General features: G+C 35.4%; 1 protein-coding gene across 6 annotated transcripts in view; it reads left to right on the top strand.

Moving 5' to 3' along the window:
* SLC35F5 (solute carrier family 35 member F5) overlaps nucleotides 1-14,623 on the top strand; it is a 129,206-nt gene that overhangs the window by 8,050 nt on the left and 106,533 nt on the right. For 5 of the 6 annotated variants that reach the window (XM_049712624.1, XM_049712625.1, XM_049712623.1 and 2 more), the window contains 6 exons: nucleotides 1,774-1,917; nucleotides 4,672-4,734; nucleotides 6,586-6,667; nucleotides 7,466-7,656; nucleotides 12,613-12,694; nucleotides 13,444-13,531. In XM_049712624.1, coding sequence (XP_049568581.1) covers nucleotides 1,774-1,917; nucleotides 4,672-4,734; nucleotides 6,586-6,667; nucleotides 7,466-7,656; nucleotides 12,613-12,694; nucleotides 13,444-13,531 — 650 coding nt within the window. The remainder of the gene's footprint in view (nucleotides 1-1,773; nucleotides 1,918-4,671; nucleotides 4,735-6,585; nucleotides 6,668-7,465; nucleotides 7,657-12,612; nucleotides 12,695-13,443; nucleotides 13,532-14,623) is intronic. The other variant, XM_049712626.1, reaches the window with a different exon arrangement.

Raw genomic sequence — 14,623 nt, forward strand, 5'->3', positions numbered from 1 at the left:
ATGACCATTTTCTTAATTGTTTTGGGTTTGTTTTTGTAGGTCCTTTTCTTCTTTTGTGTTTCCCACTTAGAGAAGTTCCTTTAGCACTTGTTGTAGAGCTGGTTTCGTGGTGCTGAATTCTCTTAGCTTTTGCTTGTCTGTAAAGCTTTTGATCTCTCCATCAAATCTGAATGAGATCCTTGCCAGGTGGAGTAATCTTGGTTGTAGGTTCTTCCCTTTCATCAGTTTAAGTATATCATGCCACTCCCTTCTGGCTTCTATTTCCTTTCCCATGTTAGGGAAGTTTTTGACTATAATCTCTTTAAATATTTTCTCGGGTCCTTTCTCTCTCTCTTCTCCTTCTGGGACCCGTATAATGCGAATGTTGTTGTGTTTAATGTTGTCCCAGAGGTCTCTTAAGGCTGTCTTCATTTCTTTTTATTCTTTTTTCTTTATTCTGTTCCACAGCAGTGAATTCCACCATTCTGTCTTCCAGGTCACTTATCCGTTCTTCTGCCTCATTTATTCTGCTATCGATTCCTTCTAGTGCAGTTTTCATTTCAGTTATTGTATTGTTCATCTCTGTTTGTTCTTTAATTCTCTTAGGTCTTTGTTAGACATTTCTTGCATCTTCTCGATCTTTGCCTCCATTCTTTTTCCGAGGTCCTGGATCATCTCCACTGTCATTATTCTGAATTCTTTTTCTGGAAGGTTGCCTATCTCCACGTCATTTAGTTGTTTTTGTGGGGTTTTATCTTGCTCCTTCATCTGGTACAAAGTTCTCTGCCTTTCCATTTTGTCTATCTTTCTGTGAATGTAGTTTTCCTTCCACAGGCTGCAGAATTATAGTTCTTCTTCCTTCTGCTGTCTGCCCTCTCTGGGTTATCATTTTTTTCTAGGCCTTTTCGATGCACATAACTAGGTTTTTTGGGTTTTTTTGGAAACAAAAATTATGAGTTCATTCTGATATTTTCAATTTAAATGAGGATTACAAGGATCTACTATATAGCACAGGGAACTATATTCAATATTTTGTAATAACTTATAATGGAAAAGAATCTGAAAAAGAATATATATATAGATAGATAGATGTATATATATACATAAAAAACTGAATCACTTGGCTGTACACCTGAAAGTAACACAACACTGTAAATCAACTATAGTTCAATTTTTAAAAATCAAACAGAAAAAAACAATGATTACAGGTTGTTGTATAACTTCCTAATAACATTAAACTTCATGCAGTTTTCTTCATACCCCATACTGTTTCATTGCCTCCCTTTATGCTATTTCCTCTGTTTGGGCCTTCAGGTACAGATCAAGAATAGCTTCTTTTGGGAAACTTCTGTAACGTTCAAAATGCTCTGTCTTTCTTTCGTACTCCCATGGTACCCTGTATCCCCCTATCATGGTATTAGCACATTACACTGTGTATTTTTCATATCTATATCTATGTCTATTAATCTGTATCTGTATCTATAGATCTCCTCTCAGGAAATCCTGTCTTATTTTTCCTTAGCTGCTAGTATAGATACTGTTGCATAGTAGGTTTTCAGTGAATATTGAACAAAAGTTGTTTTGCAAGTTGTTGCTGCTTTGTTTTGGAAATATTATCCTTTGTATGCAAGGCAAATACAATATTCAGAAATGAATTCAAGTTATTTTTATAATCCCTTTTGATCTTTCTCTTCCAAATGAACTTCTAGAGTTAAAAATCATGTAATAACTGTATTTTATTGGAAATGAGTAATAAGGTTTGTCTCATAGTTTCTGTAACTTTTTCCTCCACAGTATGTTTTTACTCAGTACAACAAACCATTCTTCAGCACCTTTGCAAAAACATCTATGTTTGTTCTGTACCTTTTGGGCTTTATAATTTGGAAGCCGTGGAGACAACAGTGTACAATAGGATTTCGAGGAAAGCATGCTGCTTTTGTAAGTTTAAAATTTTAAGTGTTTGTTGGAGTGGGGGTAAATTTTTTCAAACTATTAGTTTCTTGAAAAACAGTCAGATTTTAACTTGTTCTTTAAATGAGTGAAGATAGCATGATATAAGAAAAACTTGCTTTTGTCCATACTTTTAAATTTACTCTTCTAATCAGCTTGGCATCAGAATGTTTTGTGAGAAGTCAGAGGTACATAATCACTTTCTTTCCCTTACCTCATGACACGCTCTGAGTTGTTAAGACTTACTTAACTAGTCCAAATCAATTAATGTGGAGAAGTTGATGGAAGATAAAGGATAAGAAGAATATCTAGAGTCTATGGTCATTTTCAGATCAAATAAATATCACCTAATTAGTTGTAAAGTTGATTGTAGAAGCAAACTAATTCAAAGTTTATATGTTAAAATGAAAATAACATATTTCAGGGCATATTTCAGATGTTTGGCTAATCAAATTATATTCCATCATTAATGTCACATAAAATGCTTGTTTTTAAGTGTTGAAAGAAATGGCAGTTTATGTAGTGATGTATCTTCCGTGTAGTAGAAACTGAATTTTTGATAATAAAGGATATAAAACTTTTTTTTTTAATTTTTTACACATTTATTTATTTTTGGCTGCATTGGGTCTTCGTTGCTGCGCGCAGGCTTTCTCTAGTTGCGGTGAGCGGGGGCTACTCTTTGTTGCAGTGCGCGGGCTTCTCATTGCGGTGGCTGCTCTTGTTCTTGTTGAGGAGCATGGGCTCTAGGCACACGGGCTTCAGTAGTCGTGGTATGCGGGCTCAGTAGTTGTGGCTCACAGGCTCTAGAACGCAGGCTCAGTAGTTGTGGCGCATGGGCTTAGTTGCTCTGCAGCATGTGGGATCTTCCCAGATCAGGGCTCTAACCTGTGTCCCCTGCATTGGCAGGTGGATTCCTAACCACTGTGCTACCACCAGGGAAGCCCATAAAACTCTTTTTTACATTAATCCTTTTCCTTTTTTTTTTCTTTTTTAATTCTCTATCCTTCTCTCTCTTTCTAAAATTGTGGTAAAATACACATAACATCAAATTTACCATTTTAACCATTTTTTTCTTTTCCCCAATTATTTTTTAAATAAATTTATTTATTTTTATTTCTGGCTGCGTTGGATCTTTGTTGCTGCATGCAGGCTTTCTCTAGTTGCAGCGAGCGGGATCTACTCTTCATTGCAGTGCACGGGCTTCTCATTGCGGTGGCTTCTCTTGTTGTGGAGCTCAGGCTCTAGGTACGTGGGCTTCAGTAGTTGTGGCATACAGGCTCAGTAGTTGTGACTTACGGGCTCTAGAGCACACGCTCAGTAGTTGTGGCGCACGGGCTTAGTTGCTCCACGGCATGTGGGATCTTCCCGGACCAGGGCTTGAACCCGTGTCCCCTGCATTGGCAGGCGGATTCTTAACCACTATGCCACCAGGGAAGTCCCTTCACTTTCTCTTTTGTTGTAATTCAATAGGAATGTCTTTGTACACATCTGTAGTTACTTACTTAGGATAAATTCCTAAAAGTATAATTGCTGGATAAAACAGTAATGTCATTATATAGCTTTTGATTCCTTTTGCTAAATTATCATCTACAATAATTGCACCTGATTCATGTCTGTTAGCAGTGCCTGAGATTGAACTGTTAGCAAAACCCTAATGCTTTGCCAATATGATAGGTAGACAGTGGTATCTTGTTTAATCTGTGTGTTTTTGGTTAGTTTTTCATATATTTGTTGCACAGTAGAATTCTCTTGTGAGTTGTCCATTTTTCTACATTGACTCTTTCTTACTGATTTATAAGGGTTTTTTAAGGCCATGGGCTTCTGGTGTTTGAATCTTGTTCTGTCACTTGCTGATTGTGTGATCTTTGGCAAGTTATTTAACCTCTTCAAACTTTAAGCAGGGGTAAATGATAGGGTAGTTGTGGGTGTGAATAAAAGCATACTTTTACAGCACTAGCACAGTGGTTCTCAAAGTGGTCCAGTGTCTGAATCCATTTAGGGGATTCTTGAGGTTAACACTGTTATCATGATAATGCTAAGATGTTATTTGTCTTCTTCACTAACCCACCCATCCTCTCGCTGGTGACCTGAAATGTTATTATAATATTGTGAAAAGGGCTTAAGTTCAGAGTTAGACTAAACTGGGCTTTAATCCTAGTTCTGTTACTTAGATGAAATTTCTTATCCTCAATTTCTTCATCAATAAAATAAAGATGATAATACTCACCTTACATGGTTGAGTACTTGGCATTAGCTGCTGTTATTATTAATAATGATTATAGGGCTTCCCTGGTGGCGCAGTGGTTAAGAGTCTGCCTGCTAGTGCAGGGGACGTGGGTTCAAGCCCTGGTCTGGGAGGATCCCACATGCCGCAGAGCGGCTGGGCCCGTGAGCCACAACTACTGAGCCTGTGTGTCTGGAGCCTGTGCTCTGCAACAAGAGAGGCTGCGATAGTGAGGGGCCCGCGCACCACGATGAAGAGTGGCCCCCGCTTGCCACAACTAGAGAAAGCCCTCGCACAGAAACGAAGACCCAACACAGCCCAAAATAAATAAATTAATTAATTAATTTTAAAAAAAAGTAACAAATGTTCGAGTACAATTGGTGTCTTTAAAAAAAAATAATGATTATACCCTTATAGGTCTGCTCTGGATTTTTGGTTTTGTTCCTTTGAGCTGTGACTCACATTAGTTCTACTTTATTTCATGAGGTTAATTGAATTTTATGTCTCATTATTTGTAGTTTGCAGATGCTGAAGGTTACTTTGCTGCTTGTACAACAGATACAACTATGAATAGTTCTTTGGTAAGTGTTTCTTTTCTCCTCAGGAAGAGAGCGGGTGGAGTTGACCATGGCGGGAAGGACTGAAATAGCGTTGATAGCACCACAGCTATATTAAAATAAAAATATATCTCAATGTTGGCTGCTCTCCATGAGAGTTGTAATTTGGTACTTTCTTAGAGATACCTGAGACCTAAAAGTAAGCAATTCAGCCACCTCTGGGGAGAGAAGGGAATAGGAAATTAGTTAAGGACTGAAAATAGTAAAGGAAGTCCTTTGTCCTTTGTTTCTTACCAACTTTGTCACTTCATGTTTGTTATTATATTATTACCACTTAGAAACAAATACATTTACTTGACACTGAGACTCTATAAGCAGTTTGCTTATTCATTTCACAAATTTTTAAGAGCACTTAATGTATGTTAAACACTTGTTCTAGACTCTCAAAATACAGCTTATGTTCTAGTGTGTGAGAGTGTGTGTTCGGGGAAGGGAGGGAGACAGATAATAAGCAAGCATATGAAGGAATTATCAGTCACTCTATTTAAGCATTTATTATCTTGTTGGAGAGAGAATATGTAAAAATCTATTCTTTTTACACTATTACTAAGGCATCTCTTTAAAATATATTATTCCAAATGTGGCATTCTATCTGGGAAAAATTTTAAAGTCAACTCTAAAATTTAATAACCAATTTATGAAGCACTAGCTTGGTGACCTTACTGACAGTACAGTTTTTTGTTTCTCTGACTTTTAGAACTACAGTTGCTTGCAAGGTAGCTTACCGGGTGCTGTGAATGGTTTGTGAAGCCTAGAGAAAATTTCATTTCTTTTCTCTGGGATCCTAAGGATCAACAAGACTAATTCCCTGGTGGTTCAGTGCTTAGGACTCTGCGCTTTCACTACCGAGAGGGCGGGTTTGATCCCTGGTTGGGGGACTAAGATCCTGCAAGCCTCGCTGTGCGGCCAAAAAAACAAACAAACAAAAAACAGAAAAAAACAAAAACAAGACTAATATCAGTTGTCTCTATCAGTGTAGAAGACAGAGTTGAGACGGCAGCCTACTCTTCTACTATTTTTTTCTATTATCTGTAAGATGGACATGTCAAATTATTCTAGGCCAAATGCTATGATGAAAAGTTCAATGCAACAATGAGACTCCATCTATTTCCAAATCCTATTGTCTCTTCATTTACTGAATATTTTTCATTGGCAGAGTCTGTATCAGGAGTTAAAGATAAATTAAAGAAATAAAAAATACTTTATGTTAATTTAAGAAACAGCCTTGTTTCTTAAATTAACAGAATTATGCCCTAAATACAGATCATCTGAAGAACATTTACAAAAACATTTGGGGGATTTAGAACCACTTAAAAATGTAGACTTTTAGAGCATGGTTAGACAAACCTGCCTTTAATTCTGTTGTCTACCACTAGATTATTTTATATCACTGAGGACAGAGACTTTGTCTCTATTCGCTCTTATATCCCTAGGACCTAGAACAGCACCTGACAGAGTAGGAGCTCAATATGTATATGTTAAAAGAATGAATGAAAAGGAATGGGAGATAATCTGTTAGCTGAGAGAGGTCTGTTTTTATGACATTTAAAAATTAAATATCATAATGTGCCAGTGCTGTGTGATTACATTTCTAAGCTTTAAATTGATTCTTTCTGTCATTGTACCTGGGTGGATCATTTGAGTTTCCTATATAAGTCTTGAAAATGCATTTTGGGAAAATTATGCTGTATAAACATGGTGGTGAACAGTCCTGTTTTGGGTGGTATCTGTGTCTATATACCATCCACTTAAATTTAGCCAGTATATCAGCTATTATACTTGTTTATATTTGTTCCTGTTTTTGCTGCATTCCAGAGTGAACCTCTTTATGTTCCTGTGAAATTTCATGATCTTCCGAGTGAAAAACCTGAGAACACAAACATTGATACTGAAAAATGTAAGCAAAACTTAGAAGTGGGTGGAAGTTTTAGCTTCATTCAAGCCATCCCAAAACTTAGTGGTTCTGTGGGTTGCCTGGGATTTAATAACCTGGGATTAGCATTAGCAAGAACTGCATTGGCAGTTCTTCTGTTCCATGTGGTGTTGGCTCAGCCTGTAGTTGTCCAGTTGACTGGACGTTTTTATTAATTCAATGGAAATAACTTCCAAATACCAGAAATCTCTATGGTGTTATTATGTATATATAGATATATTTATTAATGAACAGTATCCTCTTCAACCAGGCCATCAAAGACCTTGATAGCAAATTTCAGGAGTTTTGCTGGTTCTTTGAACATGGTAAAGAATGCCAGCTTCAATGTAACGCACAGTATTCATCCATGATATTCTCTTTCAAGGAATGGAACTACAGAAGAATGTTCTGCGTGCTTGACCAGGAAAATAATTCTCATAAATTGGATATCTATGAGGAAAAATCCAAATAAACTTTTACTATAAATGCTAAAATAATAATCATACTATAATCCTGAACCAGGCAGTTGTTTGAAACTTTGTTGAATATTGGTCTCATTTTAAAACCTTCAAAATTTTTTATAGATGGAAACATTTTTCCCACCAACTCTTTTGAATGAGCAGAGCTGTCCCTTATAATAATTTAACTGTTTTTTTTTGACTGTTCAAATATGATTATAGATGGGTTAAATAATATGCATTTATAAGTAGATTAAAACTTGTGACATTTTTTGGATGCGAGGGGAAACGTTTAATGATTTTATACTTTACTTTTCCTTTCAAGCTCCCAAAAAGTCTCGTGTAAGGTTTAGTAATATCATGGAGATTCGACAGCTTCCATCAAGCCATGCATTGGAAGCTAAGTTGTCTCGCATGTCATATCCTACTGTGAAAGAACAAGAATCCTTACTCAAAACTGTGGGGAAACTAACTGCAACTCAAGTAGCAAAAATTAGCTTTTTTTTTTGCTTTGTGGTAAGTCTTCTCTTTATTATATGTTTGGAATTTGACTTTTAAGACAGTAGACATACCAACAATATAGTATTAAAGTTTAAGACTATTAGGTTGCTTTAGTCATGACTTTAAACTCTGTTATCTGCTATTATAGGGAAATTAGAGTGTTAAAAGTAATAAATACTAGGCATACGTAAAAGAATTCAATAAATACTATACACTACAACCACTCATGTATATTTAGAATTTGACATTGCCTCATGGTCAGAATAACGAATAGAGTTATTTCACACTATGATATATACAAGCACTAGTAAATGTCCAGATAAGAGTTTGCATTGATTGCATTAATTTCTTCAAATAAGTCCTTTTGAGGTTTTATTTTAAATTCATATAAATGTGGTCAAATATTTTATAAGTACTCATAGTAAACATTTTTTCATTGTTTCTTATAATTTTGTTTATGGCTTCTTAATTATTTTAATATAGAAACAAAAATATGCTTAATGTTTCAATAAAATATTCATATAGCAAATAAAATATTATTTTGGGCTAATCTGGGATTAGATAACTTGTCTGAGTTAGTAAACTCTGATTTACAATTAAAAAAATGAATTTCAGTGCTCTTTTCTATATGTATCATTGGAAGTAGACTATTCCAAGGTGGTTTAGTATGGGCCTTTAAGGTTCAAATTTATACTGAGCATTTTAAACCACTAGGAGATACAATGCTAATGTCAATATTATTAGCCTGATTATAAGATTTTTTTACTTTACAGTTTTGCCTCTCATATTTACTGCATAGCCAATTTTTCACCATCCTCTAACTGAATAACCTCTGTTTTAGTGATACCTTGATTAATATATTCAGGAGTACAAATAAAAGAATCTTTGGGAGTTGTAGTATGATAATTACATATGTAATAAAGTTAATTTAAAGGCTCATATATTTGGATTATGCTATTGTGATTTCAGTTTGCTTGTTTTAAATAAGGCAAGACTAAGATTTATTAATTATATCTCCTAATTTTTAAAGGAGACTTGAGGGGAAACACGATAAAAGGATCTATAAAGTAAAAGTTTAAAAAGTAGAGGTGGATAAGAGCCAGACTAAACAGATAATGTCTGTGTAGGGTGCAAACTGACTGTGGAATGGGTTGATTGTATCAGGAACTTCCATTGAAAGAAAGAAAGAAAGCACACAATTCATCTCTAGACAAATGGGCAGAAAGGAAAAAAGGAAAACTTCCTGAGTTACACAGTTTGTCATCTATTGATAAAATAAACTTTTCCTAACTCAAAACTGAGAGAATATATTTCATAGGTTCTTATGTAGAAAGGCACTATTCTGTATAGCAGATTTACAGGTAGATATGTACAGATAACAGCCTTTTAGAAAAATTGTGGTAAAATATACCTACCATAAAGCTTACTGTTTTGACTATTTTTAAGTGTACAGTTCATTGGCATTAAATACATTCACACTGTTTTGCAACCATCACCACTGTCTATCAGCAGAACTTTTTCATCTTGCAAAACTAAAACTATACCCATTAAATGACAACTTCTCTTTCCCACCTCCCTAGCCCTTGACAGCCACCGTTCTACTTTCTGTTTCTGTGAATTTGACTGCTCTGTGCACCTCATATGAATGGAATTATACAGTATTTTTCCTTTGGTGACTGGCTTATTTCACTTAGCACAGTGTCTTTAAGGTTCATCTTTGTAGCATGTGTCAGAATATTTTTCCTTTTTAAGGCTATGTAATATTCCACTGTGTGTATATACCACATTTTGTTTATCCATTCATCCATTGATGTACACTTACGTTGCTTCCACCTTTAATAGTCTTTTTTGAAAAATCAACCTTAAGTAAGTTATAAGAGCAGGGAGCTGTGTTAATCTTAAGTAAAGGCATTTCTGTAGAAAGTCAGAGTAATATAGTCCAGGTATATATCTTTTTGGAAACCTGACTTAATAGAGTGATAAGCTTGGATGAGCTCTAGAGCAATGCTGTTCAATAGAAATATAATGTGCAAATGCAGGTCACATAGGTATTTTTAAATTTTCTAGTAGCCACATTAAAAAAAAGAGAGAGAAACAAGTTACTTTTAATACTATATATATATATATATTTTTTGATTAATTTATTTGGTTGTGTTGGGTCTTCGTTGCTACACGCGGGCTTTCTCTAGTTGCGGCGAGTGGGGGTTACTCTTCGTTGCAGTGCGGAGCTTCTCATTGTGGTGGCTTCTCCTGTTGCGGAGCATGGGCTCTAGGCACGTGGGCTTCAGTAGTTGTGGCATGCAGGCTCAGTAGTTGTGTCTCACGGGCTCTAGAGCGCCGACTCAGTAGTTGTGGCACACGGGTTAGTTGATCCGGGGCATGTGGGATCTTCCCAGACCAGGGCTCGAACCCATGTCCCCTGTATTAGCAGGCAGATTCTTAACTACTGCGCCACCAGGGAAGTCCCTTAATACTATATTTTTATTTAACCCACTATATGTAAAACACTTCAAAATATTATCAATATAAAAATTATTGATGAGATAGTTTACATTCTTTGTACTAAAATCTTCTAAACATTTCAATTTTTAAGCATTTCAATTTCTATTTCATTTCAATTTCTTTTTGTGTTTCATTTCAATTTCAGTTTTTATTTCAATTTCTAAACATTTCAATTCAATGTAGCCACATTTCATTTGCTTAATAGTCACATGTGGCTAGTGGCTAATGTATAGTACATTGTAGGTCAAAAGGAGTTAATGATTACTGTATTTGTCAGTCCTTTAATTCTTGTCTCATTAGGACTTATGGTGTTTTAATTTTTTCTGTAAGATGTAATTTAGGTCATACAGGCTTTTATGCTAATTTTAAAATGAATTATCACTCATGAAATAATGAAATACTATATAAATTATTTGTGACAGCTTAATTATTAGTAAGTGGTTGTCCTCAACTCTGGAATAATGAAAGGAAACATTGTAAAGATAATTTTTACCGGAGGGCAGTTGAGATGGTCTTCTTTTGTGATGAGGCTGCCTTGGGTTTGAAAGCCAGAGAATGGAGTTTGGGGAGAGCTGGAGAATGGGAAGATCTTTCTGGAAAGAGTTCATAGCTAATGATGAGTAGTTATACTCTTTGAATTCCTGCAATCTAAGTTGTCTATTTTATTTCTTTATCTCACATTAGCAGAGACCAGTAAGATTGTTTGGAAAATGAGCACAGTATTTAAGTATTAAAGTGGTAAGGAAAGTGGGTCAAGAAAGCTAATTATCACCCCACAAGCATGGCCTATTCTTGTAGAGAATCTCCAAAAGATAATTAAGGGCAGAATCTTCTGCTGCTTTTTTTTTCGGTACGCGGGCCCGTCACTGTTGTGGCCTCTCCCGTTGCGGAGCACAGGCTCCAGATGCGCAGGCCCAGCGGCCATGGCTCACGCGCCCAGTCGCTCCACGGCATGTGGGATCTTCCCGGACCGGGGTGCGAACCCGTGTCCCCTGCATCAGCAGGCGGACTCTCAACCACTGCGCCACCAGGGAAGCCCTCTGCTTCTTTTTTAGCACTTCAACTGCAAGCAGATTGTGGCCCCTATTGTCATATATATTTGATATTGCCCATCTTACCAGTTGCTAACCTCATTTTCTTATTTAGATAGTCAAGTGAAATTAGGAAGTCAGAGGATTACAGATGGAATCAGAGTCTGGCTTTAGCTTTGAGTACAGTGTATACTGAATGAAGACTTCTAGACACTCAGCCATCTGCTGCCTCCTAGCAGTAAGATCTAGCTCTAAGATCATGTGTCTATACTGCTTCTTTGAAATATAAATGCTAATAACTGTACTTCTCACTAAACTACAAGTTCTGAGAGATATCAAGAGATGTCCCTCCCTTAATAGAGACAAGTCATTCTGCAGTAGAATATGATTATCCAGTCAGTCTGTTTAAGTAACAGAAAACAGTTAGACAAGCAGTTAATTTACTTTGACCCAGCAGTCTGCTTCTTAGTATATACTACATTAGGGGCACTCATGCACATATGCCCCAGGAGGCATATGCTAGAATATTCTTGGTAGCATTGTTTGAAATAGTCAAAAAGTGTTCATCAACAGAAAAATGGATGAGTTGTGGTAAACTGTATTAGATTATCTGATAGCAGTAAAAATAAATGAACTTTGGATGCACGCGTGCGCGCGCGCACACACACACACACACGCACACACACACACACACACACACACACACACACCAGGCTTCATCAAAAGAGGTCCTATTTCTTATTCTCTAAATCAAAGTAGGCACAGGGTTGGGAATATAAGAATAACCTAGCCTAGACAAGCAAAAGGGAAAAAAGAAAAAAAATCCTCATAGCTGGAAAACTTCCTTCATTATATTCAAAGTTATGAGACCTCTTTATATTATGTCTCAAAACTGAGAATCAGAGAAACAATCACAGTTAGCCAGTAAATTCACAATTTCTTGGACACTTAAAAATTTCCAAAGTGAATATAACCTTTTGTCTATCGATCTGGCTAGTTCCATCCATCCCCTTAGGCATCACCTTGTTCAATCAATTTCTCATCATGTTATATTCATCTGTACGTATTTTAATGTTTGAGAATTCCCCCCAACCTAAATTTGATTTAGATAAACTTAATAGAGTACTATCAGTGCTTGGATAAAGCAAATTTCAATGTTGATTTGATATTAAATTTACCCTAATTTTTAAAAAAGCCTGACCAGTGCTAATTTTTAACCAACTGTTGTTAATTTCTTAAGGGAAATTGGATAGCAAAGATATTAGGTCTGATATAAATGTTTGTCTTCTTTTTGGGCCTGTGACTTTTCAGTACAAAGCAGATTTTAAAACTTATGATAGCAGTATTTAGAGGGAGGAAAAAAGGAGGGGACTATAAATTATAATGACAAATATAAAAAGTCATTTATTAGGTTTCACTTTATTTTCTATTTCTTTAGTGGTTTTTGGCAAATTTGTCATATCAAGAAGCACTTTCAGACACAAAAGTTGCTATAGTTAATATTTTGTCCTCAACTTCTGGTAAGAAATTTGTCTTCAAAATCTGTATTATAACTCAAGACCTATTTCTGATATATATGTGTACATATACATATATTTTTATCTTGTTTTAAATTATTTCATTCTTTCTAATGTGTATTGGTATAACTACTATTTAATCTTTAAATTTTGTGCCATAGCCTTGTGCTATTTATATTCCTTCCAATACTTTACAGTATTTTTTATACAACAATATATTAAAGTTTTATAGGCTGACTCTGTATTGTAGCTATCTTTCCTTTCACATATTCTTTCTAAAGATCTTTTTTTCAACCCTTTGGCTAAATGTAATTGCTTATTTCATAACTGTAATTTGCCCTATGAAAGGTGTTTTATTTTTAAAATTGAATCACCTTCCAAATCTGGAAGATAAAAAAAGTATTTTTGAAGCTGTAAAAATAACTTTAGTTCACATGCTTGATTATGATGAGGTCAGAATGTTACTCTGAATGCTCAGTTTAACTCTCTTATTAGTTTTAAAATAAATAGGACTGTACTTGATCTGTACTGTTGAAATAAACATGGTTTCATTTGGAGGCTGTTTTTATGTGTGATCTCTGAACATTTCAGCCTAGGTAACTGCAGTCTTATTCTTAGTCATTTAAAAATGACAAAAATTAGTTTAAAAGTTAGGTGTCTAATTAACTTATTTAAACAGTCAAGTTGGTAATAAATAATTTTGACAGTATTTAAGCTAATGTATCTTTTTTTTTATCCTTTTCTCTCCATAGGACTTTTTACCTTAATCCTTGCTGCAATGTTTCCAAGTAACAGTGGAGATAGATTTACTCTTTCTAAACTATTAGCTGTAATTTTAAGGTAAGAATATAGTGTAATAGCTAGTTTATTCTGCTTAAAAATGCAATGTTTAAAGCATTTCTGGTAATGATAGACGATAGTTTATATTATAATATACTGTATAGGCAAAGATAGATGAGGATAAAAGGTTTTAAGGGGACATTATGCTACTCAGCTCTGCATCACATCCTTGGCTAGTTTTTGAAACCTTCCTGGGGAGGGTAAATGGAGGGAGGACCCCAGAGCAGCTTTGGTTCCCGTTCATGCGACTGTGGACTGCTAAGTATTGTACTGACATTCACGTTTAACTGCATGTTAATCCTCATAAGCTCCCAAGTTTCTGTTTCCTTTTCCTAAAACAAGTTCCCCTTTTTGTTTAGTTTTTAGTTTTCACTTCTCCCACTTCTAGAAATCTAACCTGCAGTCTTCTCTGATTGTCTCAGCCTCAATCTTTCAATTATTTCTGTATAAATTATCTGGCAATTTTGTATTACTGTTTGTAACACAATATGTAAGTATCATTAATGACTAACTTAAATCTTTTACTTTATTCAACTTTGTATCCCTACGAGATTATAAACCCTTGAAGGTCAGAACCTTGTTTTCTACTTCTGTGTGTCATCAAAGGCCTAGCATAAAGCTTTGCTCACAGTCAATACTCAAAAAAGACATGTTGGTTTGATGAAGCTGTTGTTTTTGTGAGAGAAAATTAGAAATCAGAGAAGGTAGCAGAATAATTTACCAGAAAGATTAGTGTTTCTGAACCATCAGAGCTGGGTTTGAATCAGAGCTCTGCTTTTTGCCCCTGGGCACTTGCCCTAAACTCTCTGAGAGGATTTCCTAGATGACAAAATGATGATAATATCATCTACTACTTTGCAGTCTTGTTTTAAAGTTTGGAGGGATGTATATAGAAGATGATTATCGTAGAGACTGGCACTTGGCAGTCACATAAGTGGTGTTTCTCTCTTTTAGATATAAGGGTAACTTGACCATGGTAGTTTCCATGGGCAATCTGGTTGAACCAACTAATTTACCATTTAGACTATGGACACTAGGAATTTATTCTTTTTGCATGATTGGCCCATGTTTTAGCCAAACATATTTTTGCAT

This window comes from Orcinus orca, chromosome 7 (assembly GCF_937001465.1).
Source record: "Orcinus orca chromosome 7, mOrcOrc1.1, whole genome shotgun sequence".
In the NCBI taxonomy this organism is placed as follows: Eukaryota; Metazoa; Chordata; class Mammalia; order Artiodactyla; family Delphinidae; genus Orcinus; species Orcinus orca.